The sequence below is a fragment of the Pelodiscus sinensis genome, chromosome 3 (assembly GCF_049634645.1).
Source record: "Pelodiscus sinensis isolate JC-2024 chromosome 3, ASM4963464v1, whole genome shotgun sequence".
NCBI lineage: Eukaryota > Metazoa > Chordata > Testudines > Trionychidae > Pelodiscus > Pelodiscus sinensis.
In genome coordinates this window covers 102,586,448-102,611,451 of record NC_134713.1, presented here as the reverse complement: position 1 = coordinate 102,611,451, position 25,004 = coordinate 102,586,448, and the positions used below count along the sequence as shown (strand labels likewise).

The 25,004-nt window shown below is 39.6% G+C and overlaps 1 protein-coding gene across 12 annotated transcripts in view; it reads right to left on the bottom strand.

Annotated features, from left to right (window-relative positions):
• Positions 1–25,004, bottom strand: part of UTRN (utrophin) — a 569,920-nt gene that overhangs the window by 125,851 nt on the left and 419,065 nt on the right. For all 12 annotated transcript variants that reach the window (XM_075924350.1, XM_075924351.1, XM_075924354.1 and 9 more), the window contains 2 exons: positions 12,609–12,738; positions 731–999 (listed from right to left, as the gene is read on the bottom strand). In XM_075924350.1, the coding sequence (XP_075780465.1) occupies positions 731–999; positions 12,609–12,738 (399 nt within the window). The remainder of the gene's footprint in view (positions 1–730; positions 1,000–12,608; positions 12,739–25,004) is intronic.

Here is a 25,004-nt window from a genome sequence, read left to right as displayed (position 1 = left end):
TTTCCTTTGCTCTGTCCCAGCCCTGCGAGGAGCACGCAGCACTTCTAAGTGTCACGCGCTCCTTGCAGCATAGGAGGAGGCTTCCCACACTCCCCAAGCCCTGATTGGCCTGGGAGTATGGGAGTGTGCCAAGCCTCTTCTAGGGCATGGGTGCCTAGTGAGAAGGGGGGGAGAGTCAAATGGGCAAAAATTATTCCCCACCCCGTTGTAGGGCCTGGGTAACTAGTGAAAAGCAGCCTGCATCTACACTAAATTGAGAAATTGAGGCAGCAGGAAAGACTCTAGCAATGAGGAACTGACAATGCATTCCCCTGTTGCCTCCCTACTGCTGGACACTTTCTCTGGAATAGGGAAAGGTTCTGGTTCTGGGGGTGGGGACAGTAGTTGCTACACTGCTATGAATAGCAGCTTAAATGAGTGGAGGCATTGCTTGGGCATATAGACAGCTGAATAGGGTACCCCTAAGGTCCTGGTGTGTCTTTACTTGCCTAAGCAGTGCTTCACTGTCTACACTGCCATTTATTCCCATGCAGGGGATGCATGTAGTGTGTGTACTCTAAATACCCCTGTCAGCATAGACATAACCAAAGTGTTTTTGCAATGGAATTTATATAGACCAAATATGTGGGTGCATATGTACTTATAATAGACATGGAAAGTGTGAAGGAATTTAGAATTCTACACAGACTAATACAAACCAAATTATATTCATAAAGAATGTCATACTTACTGTAGTTTTCTCAACATGTTCCTGCAGTGAGTCAATCAGTAAATCTCCAACTGGTTTCCAGCCATTTCGCACATTTTCAGCCTCTTTCAAGTCAGCATCGAGGTCATCCATGGCACACTGCACATCTTTCAGTTTCTCTAGTGCTTTATCCACTTGCTTCTGCCAGCTGTTGGCACTGGCATTCAGGCTGTCCCATTTCTCTTTCACCTCTGAAGACTGTTTACGCATAGCTTTGGCAATTCTCTGTGCTTTCTCCTCAGGGGTCAACTCTGTAGGGAAAGAAGGTTTTGAGGTTTAGAGTTATTTTTTAAGCTGCTGTTCATTTTTGGTTGAACAGGTGTGATTCTGTACAAGGAGCATATTCAATAAGACATTAACTGATAAGATTTCCAGGCAATTCAGAGCTCATCATAATCTAGATGATCTTTCTTTAAACAAACCAACAAGAAATGTCCATGCTGACAAATTAAATTAAATGAAAAGAAAAGCAAAACTTTATTCCTAAAGAACAACATGGCTTAGTGTTGAGAAATTCATCCTCATGTCCATATATTATAAAAGGCAAGATCCTAGGACGGGCTACTGGGGTTTGTTGTACCTCAGGAATCTGGAAGAGTAATCTACATAGTATGGAACTTCACTTTCTCAGTTCATGAATCTCTGCCCTTTTCTCTCTCTTTCAATTCTCTAATAAATTGAACCACATTTTCTCTGATTGCTGGAGGGAGGAGGGAACAGACTATGCAGGCAGAGCTCCAAAGCAGACAATGAAACTGATATCTATGCCAAAATCACATAGGGCATGGTGGATAAGGGCTATTGGGACACACAGTAATGCCATATGAAAATAAAGGAGCTTAGACAAACATATCACAGGACAAGGTTGTTTTTGAATGAAAGACATGGGAGACCCATCTCCTGCACCCATAATCACTCTTAACAATGTTTTCGTCCCAAAAGGCATCAAAACCCTCGCCCTGAATTCCCATCTGATGCCACATCTGTGAGATGGCTATCCACAGTGCATCCCGTGGCAATGAAGATGTGTTCTGTCGACCCCGGACACCTGGTGGGGACATGCAAACTGCATTTGTTAAATCAAATGCTCAAAGTCAAAATAAATAAAATTGACCTAATTCTGTAGTGAAGCCATGCCCTTAAAGTGGCCTCAGTTAGCTCTGAAACCAGCTTAATCCAGCCCCCTTCATATGAGGGAAGGTTGTTATTACAGTGATTGAAACAAATACAGGAACACCCAAAGAATTCCTCTTTCCTACGAGAGAACCCCACTCTATAGACACACAATTTCAGCAGGCAAAGAAATACTTTGAACAGCAAAAGAAACTTATGATTAAACAAACCAAAACACCCACTAAACGGTATTATACTTTATGTTCAGAAAAGCAGCAGCATTTTAGGAACATTTTATTTTTGCAGTTTTAACCATTAAAGATAAATGATGTCTATAAATAGGAGAATGACATCAATGAAACAAGACGAAAGAGGTCAAATGAGTGAAAAAAACCTTCCATCTAGCAGAAGATAGCCATTAAAATATCTTTATAACAGACTTGGCTTATCAATCAGATAGCCATAACAAAGAAAAAAAGGGAACAATTTTTTTATTTTTTATTCTTTGCTTCTGTGGGGTAGGGATAAGGGGAACCTGCAGTCAAAATATATTATCATGGTGTTAAAATATGTTAATAATATGCTACTAATAAAGCTGCATACTAATCAGTTTGTTAACCCTCCTGGTTTCTAACATTCCTACCTAGCTGAGAACAATTAGCACAAAAATCTTGTAAAAATATTCAAGTCCTTACTATTCATATGTTAGCTGAGAAAAGCAGATATCCTTAGCTAGGGTAAGCATGGATAAAGAAACCTGTTTAGATTAAACAAGAACTGTTATTAGCCAATTTTAAGAGGTTTGAAAAACTTGCTTATTTATTGTGAACCTCTCCATTTCTTAGTTTTGGTACACACAAGAATGGAAACACCATCCAAAACTATTTCAGAATAGCTGAAAGCAGAAGTACTTCAAGTTTTGTAAAAACCTCCCTTTTCCTATAATTTCTGATAAAATGCAGAGACAAAGTCTTGTTGGGAACAGTTTGGAAGAAATTTTATTGATGACTATCAAGTATCAGAGGGGTAGCCGTGTTAGTCTGAATCTGCAAAAGCGGTGAGGAGTCCTGTGGCACTTTATAGTCTAACCGACGTGCTGGAGCATAAGCTTTCGTAGGCAAAGACCCACTTCGTCGGATGCATGTTATCTGACGAAGTGGGTCTTTACTCATGAAAGCTTATGCTCCAACACTTCGGTTAGTCTATAAGGTGCCACAGGACAACTCGCCACTTTTATTGATGACTATGTAAACCAAACAAGGAAAGAAACTTAAAAAACAACTTAACAAAGCATGCTGAATAGCGTTAATATGTACATTGGAAATAAGGTGTATATTTTTAATGAGAGACTATGATAGCCTGCACCCCTGTATTCTCCCCTTATACATAATTGTAATAGTCATTTACAAAGTATGCCTTGTGAGATATCATTTGAAAACTTATAATTTTCTGATCATTGCTATCTTACTAAATTACGTGTGGCAACATTAGAGGTCAAGTTATGAGAGTCCATTCTGAGAAGTTAATTACATTTTTTCCAAATCTGGAGGCTGGCCCAACCTGTTGTGCAGAGACAAAGGGCAAGTTATCACCTCAGCCAAGTATAAACAATCTTATTGGGCCATTACCTTGTAAATAGTCATTCTTTGGCAAGAAAGGAAGTAGAGACAAGAAATGCATATGTTAGCAAATAGCTTATGGAGTTTCTGTCCAGAGAATATTTTTGTCTCCTGATCTCAGCTGGAAATGCCTCTCTAAGCGGAGAGAGGAGAGTATAAAAAGAAAGGGGGAACACCTCACTGATGTCTCTCTATCCATGTCTTCACTGCAGAAAAAGGGAGAGTGTTGCCATTATACAGAAACTGGGAGTGGGAGATAAGGGATGGGATCCCTTGAGGATTACCTATTTTGTTCATTCCCTCTGAAGCATCTGCCATTGGCCACTGTTGGCAAACAGGTCATTTGGCTTGATGGACCATTAGTATGACCCAGTATGACTGTTTTTATGGTTCTGGTCTAAGAAGTTTGACAAATACTGTTGAGAGCATGTTGTAAGAAAAACTTTGCTTTAAATTTAACATAGTTTGTTAAATTAAGCACTGGCTGCATTTTACATTTATTTTTCTTGTGACTATTTCTGACTTTCATGCCTTATAACTTATATATTCGCTTAAAATCTATTACTCTGTAGTTAATAAATGTGTTTTATTCTTTTATCTAAGCCAGTGTATTTAAATTGAATATTTGTTAAACTCCATTGCGGATAATAGGATGTGTGTATATCATTACTATTAATAAAATGATGGCCTTTGTAAGAGCTGGAAATTACAAAGCTTTCTGGTTAAAAATCTGTTATCGGCAGTGTGCAGGGGTCACCCTGCAATACAGTTCAGGTTGGTAAAAGCCTGAGTGTGACTGGCAGGTTGCAAATGCACACTGACATAACTGGGGGTGACTTGCATGCTGATGGGTGCTTGTGAGCAGTCCGCGAGTGATGACAACAACAGCAAAGCAGTGTAAAGGGCAGTGTAAAGGGCAGTGTATGGACAGTTGTTCACTAGTCTAGATTGTTCCCAAGGTACGTAACAGAGGCTAATTAACCATTAGTTCAATTTACTAATGCTAGTGGTGGATTCTCCATCAATGACTATTTTCAAAACAATATTATTATTTTTTTTTTTTGGTTAAAAGTCTATTCTAAGAATTTTGGGAACTTTTTATGGCCTGTTCTATTAAAACTACATGATCACATTGGTTCTTTTTAACCTTGGAATCTATGACTGTCAATTTCAGAGCATATATCAGCAGAATAGCTGGGTAGTTTCAGAGCATGTTTGAATTTTAGAACTGGAGGGGAAAAAAATCTCTTTAAAATGAAACAAAATATTTTGGAGAAAGAGGCAGAGGGACGTTTGGAGCACTCAATTTTACCAAATGTTTCAAGGAAATATTCCAGGCTATTTCCAGAATGTTACAAACTGTTATGGGAAACTCTGAAGTCATTTTAGTTTGGAGAGCCATACCTAAGCAAGATGCTGACTACATCTGGAGGTGCCAGGGATGTTTATAGAATGGACTTCCTCGAATGCTCATGACAGAAAGTATGTAGATTCCTGGGCACCTACGAACTTGTAACCTAGGTATGATGAATATCCAATATTTACAATATTGAGATGAGAGAATGAAGAAAGCTGGAGACCATTCTGAGAGATGCTTTTACAGAAATTTTGAATAGGGATGTTAAGAACCACTTCGGAAGATATGAGATGCAGAGGTTCAATATTGTTCTGTGGTTGGGGTTGTGTTGTGTTGTGTGTGTTTTGTTTCCTATAGCTAACATGCAAATCTCAGACTCCACAGTGCCATTTGAGCTATTCCATCACGGAATTCTGTAACATAGTTTACCTTGTAGGACAATCCGTTACACTCAATTTTGAGATAATCTTTTACCTCAGCCTTTGCAACAGATTTCTCCAAAGGGACAGAGACAACAATTTTTTAAAAGGTGATACAACTGCTCAAATCATACATTATACAGGAAGGACAACAACAGAAGGTTTGATTACTTGAGGATAGAAAGAGTGATTTCAGTTTAATTTATTTGGGAATTATTAATGTTAAGAATTTAAAACTGCCATGAACTTTTCTAAAATAATATTTAATTGATTAAAATCAAATGACAAAGAGTCAATTACTGATTGCAAGAGTCCTAGGATTATTTCAAAATAATATCTTGTATGCCAAATATATTGATACGGTCATAAATATAATCAACATATATATTTTCCATTTCCCTCTAGGATAATGCACTTGCAAATAGTTGTTTTTCTGTACAGTATAATAACTTGCAGGTTTTTATTAGAAATGGAAAAGTTTAAAAAATTAAAATTGTTCATGATAAAAAATACTGACCCTTTTTGGAGGATTTAAAAACTAAATAAAAGAAACTGGTAGAGCTGCATAAAATGGTGGTGAGCTACAGTATCTTAATTATCTTGCTCAGGTGACCAGTGATAATTTAAATAAACACAAGCCATGAGCTAACTAACATCAACTCTAGTAAAATGGGAAATCTCTCTGAATGCGGTGTTGGCTGATTGATACTGACAGTCACAAGAAAGGCCTCACTCTTCTCCCTGATTGGAAAGCAAGTCTGACAGTACTCGATGACAGTATTGGTAGGGATGTAAGCGACTAGTCGACTATCCGTGGCCCTCCCCCAGCACAGTTCCTCTGCGGGGGGCAGGGGAAGCATAGTAGCAGCAGGAATCAAGCATGAGCTGGGAATCAGTTGATTCCCAGCTCACGCCCAGTCCCAGATGCCGCACCTCTGCTTTTTAAACATATTACCTTGCCGGCTCTTTAAAAATCAGAAGCGTAGCAGGGAGGATCTGGCGCGAGCAGGGAAAGCTGATTCCAGGCTTGCACTGGGTCCCCGCCACTGCACTGTAGCATTTTAAATGTATTAAGAGCTGCTAGGCTCTTCATACAGTCAAAAGGCTAAATCACAGCAGCCTAAACATTTAAAAAGCTGGTGCGTAACGGGGGGTGGGGGAGAGACCCCTGTGCGAGCCAGGAATCAGCTGTCCCAGCTTGCACTGGGTCCCCTCCTGCTGTGCTTTAGTCTTTTAAAAGTATTACGAACCTATTGGCTCGTAATACATTTAAAAGGCTGGTGCACAGTGGGATTAGCTTCTGGACAGGAGCTAACGTCTCTGCGGCTCCCCAGTTTATCTATTAGTCAATGGAAAATTCATCCACTGGTGGATTAGTTGATTAAACTAAATTTAACATCCCTAAGTATTAGATACAGAAACCGAAATCATAGTACTAATACGACCCCCAAAAGATGGTGGCAATGGCAAGCATTGGGGAAGAGAAAAAGGAAGATTATTTTACCTGGTTTGTGCTGCTAGCTAAAACCGAAGAAAAGTACATGTGACAGATGTTAGTCACATCCCTTACTGTGTCGCTTGCACCTCGAGTCCATGGTGACAGGTGTGGCATAAAAATCGGAATGGAACAGAAATAAAAATAGATATGTTGTCCTGGGGCTGAGAAAGGCGTGTGAAGGTCATTTCTTAATTAGCTGTCATTGTGCAAATGTGTCTGTTGAATTTTATTTGAAAAATATTAGTTGTATTAATGTGTTGAGATAGTTTTACTTTATAAATTCCTTATGAGGTGGAACTAGCTTTAAAAAGACATTTACTATGGAAATAAAACCAGATACTTAGTTTTATGAGGTATAAAACCATTAGACGTCTATTCACTTAAGAGATAAATATGTGTTGCATAACTGTATTTGCCACTATCACAGCTCAACACATTAATAAGTACCCTGTTACTTTTTTAAAGCAGAGAACACATTTGCACTGACATTGGTTTCATAGAGTAGAACTCTAGACCTGATTTCATAAAAGATGATTTAACAGTGACAGTTTTCCTAGGGTTAGGAAATCTTTTCATCATTCATCATTAAATAAGCTGGCACAGGGATACACAACTCCTTTATATTGTGACAAGAACACTGTAAACTAGCTGCTACTTTTTTTGTCTTCACTTAGTATGAAATCTTCTGATTGATCAGTCTCTTTTTCATGGTACTTATTATATTAGCTCCTCTGCAACAGCTGCTCAGAAAGTAAGAAAAGCTCTATATTCATCAGACCATCTGTTTACTAGAGAGGAAAAATATTAACTGACCTTGGAGTCAGGAAGAGAAAAAAATCCACTGCTCTGGTGGCAACTGCTTCATTTCAGTAAATATCTTGTATCACAAACAAAGTAACAAAAATAGCAAAGTTTTTCTCAATGTCTAGTAGAAGTAAGCTGCAATGGGATGTAAACTTTTAAAACTCAGATTGAAAACTCTTGTTCGGAATACTAAGGCAAGCAAACAGATTTCAAAGAGTGGACAATATGTAAAAAGGAAAATATTATGTATGATCAGTATGCTGCTTGTTTACATATTTATTTTATATATGCTAAGTTGCTCCTAGCTCCACCAGCTCTTTGGGTTTTTTTAAGCACTGATTCTTATTCATTCCTCAATCTTTAGAGACTGACAGGAGCTCACGGTCCTCCTTCTGCCATAATGAAGTTTATTTTCCCTTACCTTTTCTATGCTCTTTAAACAGCCCAAAAGAACTAGAGCCAATTTAATGTCCATTCCCCCAATTATACAGAACAAGTTCTCTCTTCTACAGTTCAGTGAGTCTTTGAAGTAAAAAGCAATGGGTGCAAATGACACTGTCGTCATTATGAGTACTTTTCAGAGCATTGAAACAGGCATAATGGGATACTGTCAAGCTCATAATCAGAAGAATTCAACAGTATCATCATCACATGATTATGTCTTTAGCATCACTCCAACGAAAAGTATTCTTCGAGCTTCTAATCACCCTGGCAGAAGACTTACTTTTTTGTTGTAAGCATTACAGGAGCAAGAAGTTTAGCTAATAAGAAGCAACTGTACTACAAAAACATGGCCATTAGGCAAATTCAAAGCAGACATCCATGCAGGCATAACACAGCATGCCAGTAGTTTCTCATAATGCATATATCTTCTGTGCATATAGCTGGGGTTATTTCCATATTAACCGTTTGATTTTTTTCTTCAAGTAGCACTGAAGACTCTTGAAATAAGAAAACATTTAAAAAATTATAAAGAATGAGGAAAATTAAAAGACTAATTACTTATAATCTGCAGATGAATGAATTACTAGGTTACTATATATTTGAAGAGTGAGTTTGCGGGCGGACATTTCTATGAAGAACAGTGTAAAGTCATCATTAAAGGGAAATAATGGGGTGCTAGTACTACATGTTTTCCCTTAATATTAAATGCAGTGTAGTTGTAGCCATGTGATTCCCAGGCCAATTAAGGTGGGTGAAGCACAATCTTTCATTGAACCAACTTCTTTTAGTGGGAGAGATAAGGTTTCAAGCCACGTAGAGCTCTTTTTCTTGAACAGTCATTGAATTAGTACACCAGCAGGAATATCAAACGGGTAACTGTATTACAACAGGAAAAAGAAGATTTGCCTACTAGAGAGGAAGCTGAAAACCCACAGTTTAATTTTGAGCTTGTCAGAAAAGTATACTAAAGCTTATCCCTATCCCTTTCCATTTTTAAAAGGGAAATTCAGGAAAAATAGCTATTTATAATTTTTATTATTTGTCCTATATACGTGACTAGCACAAGATAGCCTCAACAATTTTTACCACAAATTTCTTTCATTTTGCAAAAGTGTGGGACCTCAAATCAGAGGTCCCAATATTTTTTGCAAAATGGAAGCAACTTAATGTATTTATTTGGGGACTTTTTTAAAATGTCTTTTCTTTGAGCAAATCCTACACTCATTCCTGTAGATTTACATCCACATTTTTCCAACACACTCAAAGTACTCCTTCCATTCCATAAAATGTATAGGGGAGCAAACCGGCCTTGCTAAGAGGCTGTAAGGTTAACAGAATCAGGCTCTTGTGAACTGAGAAGAGAAATGAATTTCTCAGTTGAGGACCAAGCACAGAGTGTGCCTCATGGCTAATCTCCTTGCAATTAAACCGTGGGGGACTAGACCACGAACAATTTCAAGTATTGCAGTGTCACTAATGGACACAGGTAGGCATTGAAGTAAACAGGACCCAATTCAGTGAAGGATTTATATGACAAACCTTAAATGGGATCTGGAAATAAACAGAAAGCCAGGAAACAATTTGGAGCATTGGCATTGAGATGGTTCCTATAAAGAATACTCTGTAAAGAGACCTGTTCATATTTTCAGCCAGCAAGTTTCAGAGCGGTTTTAAACTACAGCCTTGAATGAAGCACCCTGCCATTCAAATCTTGTGCTGAAAAAGGGTCTGGATTTCTGTGGCAAAGTCCACATGCAAGTGAGTGGACACAACCTTTTGATGAGTGTCACAAAGAAGAAACAGTATTGGCCACTGCCACTACACCTGACAACCAAAAATCCTGTGCATTCAAGTAACAATGAAAAAGAAACTTCTCCAACTAAGGAGCCTGTATCTGCTCCACCAATTTCTCCAGTTAGCTCCTCCAACCCACTAACATAACTCTCAGGCTTATGTGGGATGGGTACCCATCGAAACCACAAGTCTAGCAGATTGTTCATGTTATTGCTCCATGTGCATTTCCTCATTGCCTTTCCATGTGTTCCATACTACTGCAATCGGTGATCTTGTCCACAGAAGTTAATTTGCATGAATTTATATTGCATTAGTTAAACCTCATTAAACCCTTGTGTGGAGATACTCATTCAGAATTGAATTGCCCTAATTCAGTTAATCTTAATTTACTTCCAAAGTGTCCATGTGATTTAATGTGGTTTAACTAACATGCTTTAAATTCTCACCTTTAGTTGATTCAGATTTCAGTGTTCCATTGCAGACAAGCCCTAAGACACTTTATGCCTAGACAGAAAGGATGAACTTTTACATTAATCTGATTATAAAATGAGTTAACATTGGGCTAAATAATCTAATACAAAAACTAAATTACACTGCAATTCAATTTATCTTTGTAAAATGCCTTTTCTAAAAGATCAGAGAAAGTTTCAAAAAACAATGTCTGAAAGTAAATAAGTCTGATAGGATCTATTTTAAAATGTTATCAATATCTATGAAATATTCTTGAAATACAGTAATTTTCTTAATATGCAAGGCGAGCAGTGAGATTACCAAATCCTTTGTTTATTCAAGACACTGATTTGGTCTCCTATTAGAATTAGATGGTCATCATTTTGCATTACTCCAGAACTTTCATGTCATTGCATACATAGAAATTACACAGACTGTGAAGGTATTTATGTCAGTACAGCCCCAGGTATATCCTTGCATAATTGGCTACAATTATGTGTTTGGGAAGGGTTTTCCCCCCCCTCCTTACTCTGAAAGATCTGGTATTGCCTCCCAGTGCAAGAGGTGGATTACCAGATATATTCTCATTAAGTAAAACAAAAACTCTCTTATTGTGTTATTATTGTATAAGGGTAGTATCTGGAGGCTTTAATCCACTTATAGACATCATTGTGCTAGATAAGCAGAGACTGAAAGAAGGTACCTGCACCGGGAAGAATACAATCTAAAGGCCAGACTCTGCTACAATTTCTCCTGTAGAATAGTGCTTTAATCAATGGGACTATCTGCACATTTAGTAAAATGCAGAAACGCATAAAAAGAACCCATGCCTGGAAACAGAAGCCAGACTTATTCAAATTAGAACTAAGGAAGAAATGTAAGTGAGGGCAATTAACCACTGGAACAAACTCCTACGGGAAGTGGCAGCCTGGCTGTCTCAAGACTCGCTGCCTTGCTGGAAAATATGCTTTAACCAAATACAAGTTATTGGTTTCCATGCAGAGGTAACCTAGAGAACCGAATTATTTATGATATACAAGAGGTCAAGCTAGACAATGCAATGATCCTCTTCTGAGTTCAAACTCTATGATCTATGTACAACATGATTTATCACCAGGAGATATTCATAAAACACTCACAGACCATTTGCCTGCCAATTATCATCTGGCAGTTTACCACGGTCACCAACCTTCTTAGTTTGTCCCCACCACCTTTGAATATCTTTTTCATAATATTGCACACTCATGTTTTCATTCAACACTGACCAGCTTACAAAAGTCAAATCCTGACAATTATTGCTGAATATAAAACACTTGGCACTAATTGTGTGTTTTGTCACAGCTTGATTTGGGTGCTTATACACCTTTAGAGACGCACATCATAAAATATGCTGAAGTCATTTTGCAAATGTATTATTTTTCATCTTCATGATACTTCCTGAAGTGTTGGACAAATATGAAATATATCAATTAAGTTGCAAAATTACCAACTTTTAAATAATTATTCTCTTGATTGTTTCAAAATTGCAGAAGAAACCATCTAGTACAACCACCAAGAAGTATTAGTCAACCAAAAAATGTTCATTTGTTTCAACCAGCCAGTATTAATTTCTAGTACAATTTCTATGAAATTTTCAGCAGTAAGGTTTCAGAATAACACCAGCAAAACAATTACGAATTTACTCTATAGCTCCATGATACTTAGATAATTACTATATGTACTATGTACTTACACAATTATTATGCTTTTTTCTTTTCAACAACTATGCATAGACTTACTACTTTTTCTCGGGTCCCTGAAAATAGCTAAATATGAGTCAACTCTTGCAGTCACTAACGAGTTAAAGACTTAAATAGCTCAATTATCTCCTAGAGATGAATAACAAATGATCTAGAACAAATGTGTTGCATTTTTTATCTGGTAAGTCCAGAATCTATTTTCGTTAATGTTTTACAAAAAGAGATATGCAATTTTAATGGCTTATACGCCAATGTTGTTTGAATCGGATTTCAGGTGCATACCTTTGCTACTGCACAAAGAATATATGAAACTGTACTGTTGTTATTCTATTTTGAATGTATAATGAAAGGCAAAAATACGAAATATTTAGTATTTTAATATAAAATATAGGCTATGATTTATTTGTACATCTCTTTCTTCTACCACTGAACACTAGATATTTACAAATCAATGATGGTTATACTTGATCAACTTATAGGATGTGAAATGCCCCAGTCCTTCAGAAATTCAAGGAGGCTACTCAAGTAATGAGTTATAAAATGTATATTGGGGACCTAAAAAGTGGTTTGATGTTGCTACATTCATGTTATACATTCCAAATATAAAGAAAACAATAACTGACCCATTTTTGAGTGCAGGTTTTTTCTTGGTTCTTCTGGGCCCTCAATTGGTTGGTCAGCAAGAAAAACTCGCGCCTGGTCTACAGCATTCAGAATAGTTTGCTCTTTATCCTTCAGTTCACGCCTCAGTGCCTTATACAAAGAAAAACAAGAGTTGCATTTGTCTTAATGTTTCGTACAAAAGATATTATAGCATCCTCTACATTTTCATCCCTCTGACCTGTGCAGTGAGTGACTAATAGCCAACATTTTATTTATGTTGCAAGAGAAAATGTAAATTTTTACAAAGCAGAGATGGAAAGAAAATGAATTTAGACTGCAAAAGTGATTTTTGCAGACTTTAAATATGTGAATACAAGAAAAATGATGCTGTGTTTAAAATATTCACCAAAAGGAAATTATTATACTTGCATTTACACAAAAACACACTTTCAAGCCTTCATTACTATCTGCAGGAATCATAACAAATAATAATTTGCTCTGACTTTTCGTTTTGTTAGACAGAGCAATAAAAACATACAGCCAATGGTATACAAGAAGATAATTTCACAACTGGTAATGAGAACCACAGAAGCATTTTACATTCTTCAGAAAATGTTTAAGTTAAAAATATGAAAATTAAACAGCAGAAGCAAATTACTACACAGAATCAAAACTCAACCAAAGAGAACAACTAATGAAAAGACAATCTCCAAGTAGCCTAAAATATTTTCAGCCAGTTATGTCAAAGCAATTTCAATTGTTCATTGACAATTTTTCTTGCAAATGTAAATGAATCTCAACAAAATTTATTCTCTAGTGCTTTTGTTCTTTTATTTATAAATGGAGGGTAAAAAAATGAATCTTTCTCCTCTAAAGTTTTGTATTTATTGGAGCAGATCATTCTCATATTGTCCTCTAAAAAACATTTAGTTCCATATCATTTTTTGAAATGATCCTTGTCAGAAATAAATAATTTTTCAGGAAACATTGGCAGTTATTACCACACACACACACACACACACACACACACACACACACACACCCCCACCCCCACCCACACACACACTAGCATGCTTTTAACACTATGTTTTATGATTTTCTGCTTTTTAATTAATTTTAAACTTAAACATATCTAACGAAAAATAAATGTTAATTTTAGTTAAAAAGTCCAGTCACTCCCCATAAGAAACCGTATACAGGTTGAAACTCCCTAATCCAGACTTCCCTGGTCTGGCAACACCCCTGGCTGGGCATCAGGGGCGGCACACAGGGGTGGCTCCAGCATGGTAGCACACAGTGAGAAAAATCAATGTGCTAGAAGTGTTGCAGGACCAGAGAGAAGCAGAACCTGGGACTAAGGAAGAGCACAGCCCGAAATGGGGAAAGTGGACTGGCAGCAGAGTCTGGCAGCAGAGTCTCAGCACCCAAAGGGCTGGCAGCAGAGTCTCAGCACCCAAAGGGCTGGCGGACAGGAGCAGAGCCCTACCAATTCAGGAACTGGCAGAGGGGGCTCAGCCAGATGATGATGCAGAGGAGAGCCCTTGCCAGTGAAGCAGAGGGGAGCTCTGATGCACCTGATGAGTGGAGACCTGGCACATGGCAGTGAATTCCAGCACCCCTGTGAAGGGGAAGAGCTGGTGCCCAGGAGACCAGTGGCCAGTAGTGAAGGCGCCAGCACTGACCCTCCCTGGTCCAGCAAATTCCCTGGTTCAGGACCAGACAGGTCCCAAGGGTGCCAGATCAGGGAGGTTCAACCTTTAGTAGTCAGGCACTGTGAAAGGATAAGAGCAGAAAGTAAGAAAGCATTTTACTACCTTTTTCCCCACATACTTGCATAGAATCATAGAATACTAGAACTGGAAGGGATCTCTAGAGATCATCAAGTCTAGTCCCCTGACCTCAGGGCAGGACCAAGCACGGTCTATATCATCCCTGATAATAGATGTCTGTCTAACCTGCTCTTAAATATCTCCAGTGATGGAGATTCCACAACCTCCCTAGGAAAATTATTCCAATGTTTAACCACCCTGACAGTTAGGAAGTTTTTTCTAATGTCCAACCCAACCCTCCCTTGCTGCAGTTTAAGCCCATTGCTTCTTGTCCTATCATCAGAGGCCAAGGACAACAATTTTTCCTCCGTGTGACGCCTTTTTAGATACCTGAAAACTATCATCATGTCCCCTCTCAGTCTTCTCTTTTCCAAACTAAATAAGCCCAATGCCTTCAGCCTTGAATCACAGCTCATGTTTTCTAGACCTTTAATTATTTTTGTTGCTCTTCTCTGGACCTTCTGTAATTTCTCCACCTTTCTTGAAATGTGGTGCCCAGAACTGGACACAATACTCCAACTGAGGCCTAATCAGTGCAGAGTAGAGTGGAAGAATGACTTCTAATGCATCCTAGAATCATGTTTGCTGACATGAACTAAGGTTTCAATTATGTAACTTGACCTATTTGTGGGAGAACCTAATGGGACTTCATATAGGCAAAAAGGTTTGCTGCATGGATCTAACTGTGGGATCATGATCTAAAAAGTTCCATTTTAAACTCCATTTTGTTTTGCAGCTAAATGTTAAACTCCTTTCCATTCTCTCCCCAAATTTTCTTCAAAGCAATGAACGTATGTGAAAACACTTTTTTTCCTTTGAGAACACGCATAAGCAACACACAGCATAGAACACTGTACTGAAATTCTACTGCATATTTGACATTATGGATAAGGTGTCAAAAGCACAATGATCTCAATACTTAAGGCTTGACCACAGAGGGACTTCATATGAGCAAAATCAATAACATATATTGGTGCATCAGATGCCCAACTTTAAATGAGTGTTAGGGTGTGTCCAGACTACATTTTTTTCTGAAAAAAGTGGTCTTTAAAAAAAAAAAAAAAAAAAACCTTCCCTTGTGTCTAGTCTAGACTGCTTCCACGTTCTTTTGAAATTAAATTGAAAGAAGGTGGTGGTTTTTTCGACCCTGGTAAACCTTATTTTATGATGAGCTCCTTTTTTCGAAAGTGCTCTTTTGAAAAAAGGCATTATTGAATGCAAACAGGGCTTTTTCGAAAGAGAGCATCCAGACTGCCTGGGTGCTCTCTTTCAAAAAGTGGCTCTCTTTTTTGAAAATACGGGTTGCTGTCTAAAGGCTCTCTTTTGAAAGAGGCTTGTAGTCTAGACATAGCCTTAGTGAGAACCTCGCCCTGATTTAAAATGCTACCCCCTCAGTTTTGAGGGCATTTTCATTAGACATAGTATGATATACTGGATAAGTTATTTCAAATGTCTAAATGACTATTAAAGCCATATAATCTTTCACTGATTTTCTGCCCAATTTATTTTCTGATTTCTTACTTGCACACAGAAAGACTATGTGTACATTTTAGTAGTAGCGAGACAGAGAGGAATGCTATTGTACTCTCTCCACTGCCCTTCCACTGTTATTAGATAGTAGTAATACATCAAAAGTTTCACTAAGCAATTAACTTGAGCCTGAAACAAACACACACACAGCAAATTAAGAGAGACTACAATACTACAATATTGCTTTTGTTTGTACTCAATTAGAGTTACATAAGTAACTAAAAAAAATAAAGAAAAATCATAACAGAATGTCATAGAATCATAAGACTGGAAGGGACTTTGAGAAGTCATCTAGTCCAATCCCCTGCACTCTTAGCAGGACTAGGTATTATCTAGACCAGGGGTTCCCAACCTGGTGTATGCATACCCCTAAGGGGTACGAGAAACTTGTAAAGGGGGTATGGGGAATATTTGGTAAATAACTAGATTATCCTAATTGAAATATTCCAAAAGTAGTAGTGCTAGTGAAAAAAGTTCTGGATTCTAGAGTCTAGAATTTATTTCCTTTCATATTGAATAGAGTATGGGAAGGATTACAAAAAGCCAAGGAGGTACGGGGACCGAGAAAGGTTGGGAACCCCTGATCTAGATCATTCTTGACAGGTATTTGTCTAACCTGATCTTATACATTTTCAATGATGGAGATTCCAAAACTGCCTCAGGCAATTTATTCCATTGTTTAACCATCTTGACAGGAACTTTTTTCCTAATCACCAACCTAAACCTCCCTTGCTGCACTGTAAGTTCACTGCTTCTTGTCCAATCATCAGAGATTAAGAACAATTCTCCCTTCTTGGAATAACAGTTTATGTACATGTAGGACCTCCCCCCCTGCCCACACACACTGCAGCCCAGCTGAGCCAGGCTTCTTCTGGCTCTTGCTCCCTCACACACAGCCCAGCTGGGCTAAGTGTTGCCCGCCTTCTGCATCATGCTGGGCTTCCAATGTCCCACGTCCCCCCTTCCATGCTGATGTTGCCAGAACAGAGAGTTCTGCTTTATAGGGGTGCAACCTGCACTTGAAAATTATTATCATGTCCCCTCTTAGTCTTCTGTTTTCTAAATTAAACCCATTTTTTTCAATCTTCCCTCACAGGTCATGTTTTCTAGACCTTTAATTACTTTATTGTGCTTTTTTGGACTTTTTCCCCATTTATCCACATCTTCCCTGAAATGTGGCACTTAGAACTGGACACAATACAACAGCTGAATCCTAGTCAATGCAGAGTACAGCACAAGAATTACTTTTTATGTCTTGCTTACAACATTCCTGTTAATGCATCCCAGAATGAGGTTTGCTTTTTTACAACAGTGTCACACTGTACATTCATATTGAGTTTGTGGTCAATAACTCCCAAAATTTCATTCCCAAGCAGTCATTTCCCATTTTGTATATTTGCAACTAATTGTTCCTTCCTACACGGAGCACTTTGCATTTGTCCATATTGAAATTCATCCTATTTCTTCATACCATTTCTCTGAATTACCCTGATCATTCTGAAGTTTAATCCTATGGTCAAAAGCACTTGCAACACCCCCAACATGGCATCGTCTGCAAGCTTCATAAGTGTTCTCTCTATTCCATTATCTAAAACATTGATAAAGATATGAGAAGAAATGGATCCAGAACTGATCCCTGTGGAACACCACACATTATTCCCTTTCAGCATGACTGTGAACCACTGATCACTACTCTCTGGGAATGGTATTCCAACCAGTTATGCGTCCATCTAGGTTGTATTTACCTGTTTGTTTATGAGAGGGCTATGTGAGGAAGTATGCAAAACGTTAATCAAGTCAAGGTATATGTCATCCAACACTTCCCCTTGCATCCACAAGGCTAGTTATTCTGTCAAAAAAGTTAGAGATTCCCCAACTCTAGCGGATGAAGAACATGCAGGTATTAAGTTTGCATAAAGGCTTGCATACTTTCTTACCTCTATATCATCAGTGGAATTCCTCAGCATCAATTCCCCTACTATTGTGTGATCCTTCAACATGGAAAGGACTTCACAGATGAAAAATTAATATTAAGAAAGCAATCATTTGGGAGTAAAAAATAGTAGCTTAATCTTGGAATATGCACTGGTTCTTCACATGTAACAAAAGCCGCTGAAAAAATATCCCCGCCAACCTGGTCTTCCTTATTTCTTTAGCAGTATTTAATTTCCCTTGCCTGTTTTTGTGCCAGTAAAAAGGAATAGCAAGAATGTATGATGTAATCATAACCAAAGTTATCAGTAATATTCTACACGTCCTTCCAGACAAACTGCTTTGCAGTATACAGATAATGAAAAACAAACATCCACTTGTGAATCTATTCCTTTGCTCAAATTTAATTAGTTTAGAGTGAACTAAAGACAGGATTTGATTGGAAATTCAGATCTGTAAGAACAATATGGAAAATAAAAATAAGACATAAGAAAACTATTGAAAATAATAAAGAAGACTGTAATCGTAAATTTTACTATTGTATTAAAGATTTGGTTTAATACTTATGATATGAATGAACTCATTTCTGGGTTTTATTTCATTTTGCAATAGCCTCATGGTTAAAATTAGTTAGGGCCTGAACAGTGCTGGCCCATACCAGCAGCTTTGAATGCAGTTTGGATTGCAGTTCACTGTGGTTCACAATGATGTGGCAGACATATAGGCAATCTATGGCTCACCCTGTGTACATCAATGGTCACACTACAGAAATTATGTGGTTAGGCTAAAGTTACATCCCTTAAACTGTATTTTTTTTAATTTATTATATATATATAATAAATAATAAAATAATAATAAATAATATTATATATATAAAATATAAATAAAAAGGAGAATGCTTGTATGTTTGTGCTCTAATAACTTGGACACTGTAAGAGCTACTGCAACTAAACTTTGCATGGGATAGCCTTTCCTCCAGGAGAAGGTTTTAAAGTACTCTTGGACCCAATTGGGCCCTATTTCAACCTGTAAAAATAAAAAATAACCCGTTGCACTGCAGGGGCCGCCCCACCCACCCTACGTCATGTGCCCGCTACCTGCAGCCCCCAGCGCCGTACAGGACTTGCCCTACCCCCACACGCATCCGCCCTGCCCCCCTGACTACGGTTACCAGGTAGTCTAAAAAATCCTGACACACTTGATCGGGGGCGGGGAGGGAGGAACTGGCTGGGAGGGGAGCAGGGCTGGCCAGGAGGAAGTGTGGGGGGGACACTGGGAAGCAGAGCTGGTGGGGGGAGGGCCTTGGGCAGCGGGGCTGGCCGGGGGAGAGGCAGTGGCTGGCGGGAAGCAGAGCTGGTCACGGGGGGGAGAAGGGGGTTGGGGGCAGTGGTGCAGGCCAGGGGAGATCAGGGGAGGGGTAGCTGGCGGGAAGCAGAGCTGGTGGTGTGGGGGGGGGGGTTAGGGGCAGCAGGGCTGGCCGTGGGAGATCGGGAGGAGGAGAACCAGCCAGCAGGAAGCAGGCCTGGTGTGGGGAGGAAGCAAATCGGCCGGCGGGGAGCAGGACCGAGCAACGCTGGGTAACTCTAGCTAGTATCTCTCTCTCTCTCTCTCTCTCTCTCTGTATATATCTGTATACATAGTTGCAACTTTATGGAATTTGTCCATGTCCTGTGTTCCTGTTCTGGGATGAGACTGGTAAAATTAAGATAAATTGCTTATTTCACTAGTTTGGAGAACTTTCAGGGCTGGACCCAGGTATAAAGAACTGTCCCCAGAAGTACAAGACCAGCACAGAAAATGTGGGACCATTCGCCAAATGAATCTAAGTATGGAAGCCTGGCTATTCTTTTCCAACTCCTCTGCAGCAGGTGCAGGCCAGAAGAAGCCAACAGTTGGGGGAGGGCAGGAGGCTAGGAGACCAATGGCATGGGAATGCCCCTGGTCTGGCAAATCCCCTCGAATAGGACCAGTCAGGTCCTAAGGGTACTGGACCAGGTAGGTCCAACCTGTAGGATCATCTGGGCTCATGTCACCTAAAATTTTCCCTACTATTCAGAGGCGTTGAGCGTTTCTGGTATTTCAATCCCTCTTTTCTGCCTGTGGCATTCAACAATTTATTGTTCTGAGGACGGAAATGCTTTAGTTTAACTGAAGTGTCTGGGTTCAGCACAGGGAATTTGGGAGCAATTTAATGCAGGACGTCAGACTAGAAGTCTGACCCTACCTCATTTTCACAGGCATTCACTATGTTAGATGTCCAACATAGGAAATGCCAGTGAAAAGGAGGTAGAATCGGAGGCTATACTGGTGGAAAGAACAAGTTAAAAATTACTTAGACAAGTTAGATGTCTTCAAGTCACCATAGCTTGATTAAATGAATCCTCGCATATTCAAGGAGCTGAAAGAGGAGTTCTGAGCTATTAACAATTATCTTCGAAAAGTCATGGAAGATGAGAGAATCCAGATGACAGAATTATTGCCAATCTATAAAAATGGAAATAAGGGCAATTTGTGGAATTACAGACCAGTCAGCTTAACTTCTGGAAAGATAATGGAGCAAATAATTAAGCAATTAATTTGTGAATACCTATTTGATAATAAGATGATAAGTAATAATATGATTTGTCAAGAACGAATTATGTCAAACCAGCCTAATAGCTTTTTTTAACAGGGTAACAAGCCTTGTGGATGGGGGAAATGGTAGTAGATATGCTATATCTTGACTTGAGTAAACCTTTCGGTACGGTCTTGTGTGATTTTGTCATTAAAACACTAGGGAAATACAATCTAGATGGACCTACTATAAGGTGAGTGAATTACTGGTTGGAAAACCATCCCAGAGAGTCATTATCAGTGGTTCACAGTCAAGCAGAAGGGGCATATTGAGTGGGGTTCCACAGGAATCAGTTCTGACCCAGTTTGGTTATCTTGATTAGTGATTTAGATAATGACTAAGGGTATGTCTACACTACAAAGTTAATTCAAACTAACAGACGTTAGTTCGAATTGACTTTGATAGGCGCTACACATACAAACCGCTAGTTCGAACTTAATTCGAACTAGCGGTGCGCTTAATTCGAACTAGGTAAACCTCACTCCACGAGGACTAACGCCTAGTTCGAATTAAGTAGTTCGAATTAAGGGCTGTGTAGCCACTTAATTCGAACTAGTGGGAGGCTAGCCCTCCCCAGCTTGCCCTGGTGGCCACTCTGGCCAACACCAGGGAAACTCGTCTGCCCCCCTCCCGGCCCCGGAACCCTTAAAGGATCACGGGCTGGCTACGGTGCCCTTGCCAGGTGCAAGCCTGCCAGCACCCAGCCAGCAGACCCTGCACCTGGCACAGATCAAGCCACCCACCCACTGCCACCCTGCCCTCTGCCTCTTCCCGGGACCAGGCTGGCAGCTCCCGGGAGCCTGCCCGGGGCTGCAAGAGGTGGACGCCCACCTGGTCTAGTGCAGACATTGTGGACCTCATCCATGACCTCCGCACTAGGCACAGGAAAGTGGCTGTCTAGGGCAGGATAGCTGCCAGCCTGGCCACCCAGGAGCAGGTTTGCATGAAAATCAGGGTGGTCCAGTGAGACCCCCGACCCTGAGCCCTGAGCTTAGAATGGCCGTACTGGGTCAGACCAAAGGTTCATCTAGCCCAGTAGCCTGTCTGCTGTCAGCGGCCCACACTAGGTGCCCTGGAAGGGATGGACCGAAACAATGACCAAGCCATTTGTCTCGTGCCATCCATCTCCAGCCTTCCACAAACAGAGGCAGGGACACCATTTCTACCCCCTGGCTAATACCACTCCATGGACCCAACCACCATGACTTTATCTCACTTCTCTTTAAACTCTGTTCTAGTTCTAGCCTTCACAGCCTCCTGCAGCAAGGAGTTCCACAGGTTGGCTATTTGCTTTGTGAAGAAGAACTTTCGCTTATTAGTTGAATGCATAGCAGGCGTCAATTTCATTTGGTGTCCTCTAGTCCTTCTATTATGGGAACTAATGAAGAACTTTTCTTTATGCACCCTCTCCACACCACTCATGCTTTTATAGACCTCTATCATATCCCCCCTCAGTCTCCTTTTTTCTAAGCTGAAAAGTCCCAGTCTCCTTAGCCTCTCTTCATATGGGACCTGTTCCAAACCCCTGATCATTTTAGTTGCCCTCCCCTCTCCCACCCTCTCTCTTCCCCTCCCCCACCTCCTTTTCCCAGTCTCCCCGAGTTCTGTTCAATAAAGAGAGTTTCTATTTTTGAACACACGTGTCCTTTATTTTGTATATCAGGAAGGGGGGCTAGGGAGGGGTAAGTGGAAGGAGGTGAGGGAGGAATGGGGTACGAGCCCCCGATGGGGAGGACTGGGCTGGCTCTGCGGGCTGCTCGGGATGGAAGCTCTCCTGCAGCCCCCCCGATTACCCCCCCCCTCCCGGATGGCAGCCTGCAGCAAGTGCAGCCAGGCTGATGGCCGAGTGCTGTGATGTGCCGAGTGTGGGCACTCAGGGCACTCCAAGCCAGGACTGCTTTGCAAGCGGGGAACCCCTGAGAACTGTCCCCCAGGGTGGGAATCGGGTCCCTTTAAGCACAGCCCTCGGCTAGCCTGAGACAGCAGCTCCACGCTCTAAGTCCTAATCTGATGCCCTGCCGGCACTGCTTCCGGCCATCCTTAACCTCGGTTCAGGGTCCACTCAGTGTGGACATGCTAGTTCGAATTAGCAAAACGCTAATTCGAACTAGTTTTTAAGTCTGGATGCGCTAATTCGAATTAGCTTAGTTCGAATTAGCTAATTTGAACTAAGTTAGTTCTAATTAGCGCTGTAGTGTAGACATATCCATAGAGAGTTGACTTATAAAATTTCTGGATGAGATCAAGTTGGAAGATGTTACAAATGCTTTGGAGGGTAGAATTATAATTCAAAATAATTGGGACAAACTGGAAAAAATGGTATGAAGTAAATAAGATGAAATGTAAAGTGTTCCACTGAGGAAGGAGAAATTAATTGCATACATACAAAATGGGAAATGACTGCCTAGGAAGGAGTACTGTGAAATGGTGATAGTGGACCACAGGTTAAAACTGAGTCAATAGTGTAACACTGTTGGAAAAAGAAGCAAACATCATTCTGGGATGTATGAATTGGAGAGCTGTAAGAAAGACTGAAAGTAATTCATGTTCTCTATTCCATGCTGCTTAGGCCTCATCTGGAGTACTGCTTCCAGTTCTGACACCACTTATCAGGAAAAAAGTGGACAAATTAGAGAAAGTCCCGGGAAGAACAAAAACGATTAAAAGTCTAGAAAATATGACCTATGAGGGAACGTTAAAAATATTGGGTTTGTTTAGTCTGCAGAAGAGAAGACCAAGAGGAGACACAACAGTTTTCAAGTACCTAAAAGGCTGTTCAAAGGAGGGAGAATAATTATTCTCTATAATCTCTCAGGATAGCACAAGAAGTAATGAGCTTAAATTGCACAAAGGAAAGTTTAGGTGGGACACGAAAAAAAATTTCTTGCCAAAGTTACTAAGCACTGGAATAAATTGTTTAGGGAGGTTGTACAACCTCAATCAATCACTGGATATTTTTAAGAGCAGGTTAGACAAACATCTGTCAGGAATTGTCTAATAATACTTAGACCTGCCATGAATGCAGGGAACTGGACTAGAGGATCTCCCAAGGTCCCTTCCAGTGCTATTATTCAATGATCAAATGGTCCCTTCTAGCTTTAAACACATTGCTCAGCTGATCCCAGAATAGGAATGCAGAGCAAAGACAATTGCCATAAACTGCAACAATATAAACAGATATGACCACTGATTAACTAATATAACTATGAAACTCCTTTCAGAATCAGCTATTACTTCCAATGGAATAATCAGACAAAACTTGGAGCATAATGAAAGTTATGCTTTCCTTCTGAAGTTACACTAAAATGAGAACTTTCACTATTAATTATGTTACATGGGAAATCATGCGACAAACTTCTTTTGCAGTTAACTTCTTAAAATTTCTCACATAATGAGTGGGCTTCCAAAGTTAGGCACTATTGATTTATAGTCCTTTTTCTTTATTCCACAGGCTGGCACAGAATAACTCAAAGACTAGGTCTGCTTAGAAGCTCTGAAGACAAAGTTAATTTCAATGAAAACACATGAAATATTTCTTTAAAAAAGAACATATTTAAATCAGGTTCCATTATGCATCCGTTTCAGTGAAATAAAGGCACACGTTACGGAACCTCCAATCTGTTTGCCACATTGTAGCTTTATGTGACAATCATCTCGGCTGGCGTTTAATTACCTAGTCATTCTGCACCAGGTGTTGGAGAAATTACACTTTCTTTTATGTTTTGAATGGAAATAAAAAATAATTGAGCACAGAGAAGTGTTGGGGAAAAGCTGTTTTCATAGATCACAGAGAAATCAAGTTTGTCACCGGCAGCTGTGGTATAGTGCTACATATGTCTGCATCATGAACGTATGAACTTGAGCAAGTAAAAAGAATGGAAGAAGTAAAAGGAATAATGATTAGTGACTGGTTTTCATGTCAGTCAATGCACCTTCTTGCTGTTCATATGACTTACAAAGAAGAAACACTCTAGTCTCTCTGCATGAAAGCCAAATATAAAGCAATTACCCCAGGTGATAACTGTGCTTACAAGCCAAAAATAGTATTTTTGTCATAAGAGACAGGTTTCATATTACATTCTCTTTCCGTAAACATCAACATTCATCAACACAACAATAAACAACTCTGACCTATTCTAAATGATGCATTTTATTCTGAATTTATTGCATTCAGTTATCACTTCAAACTTCATCTACACAGGACCACTGATATTTATTGTCATTTATACATCCCTAAAAGCATGCATGGTGCATCTCAGAAAAATAAAAAACAGAATTCCCTACTAACTATCTAAACTTAGGCCTTATCCACTCTACCATGGTAAGCTGACCTAAGTTAAAGTACGGTAATAATGTACCCAGAGTTAATATAACGTTAATCGACTTACTATGGTCTCTACACTTGTGGAGAAGTTTTCCATGGAGAAATTACTTAATGTCCCAATCCCAATCAAATCTCTTCACAAAAAGTAAAATAAAATGTCCAACCTGTGTCATATTACTGGTAGAGG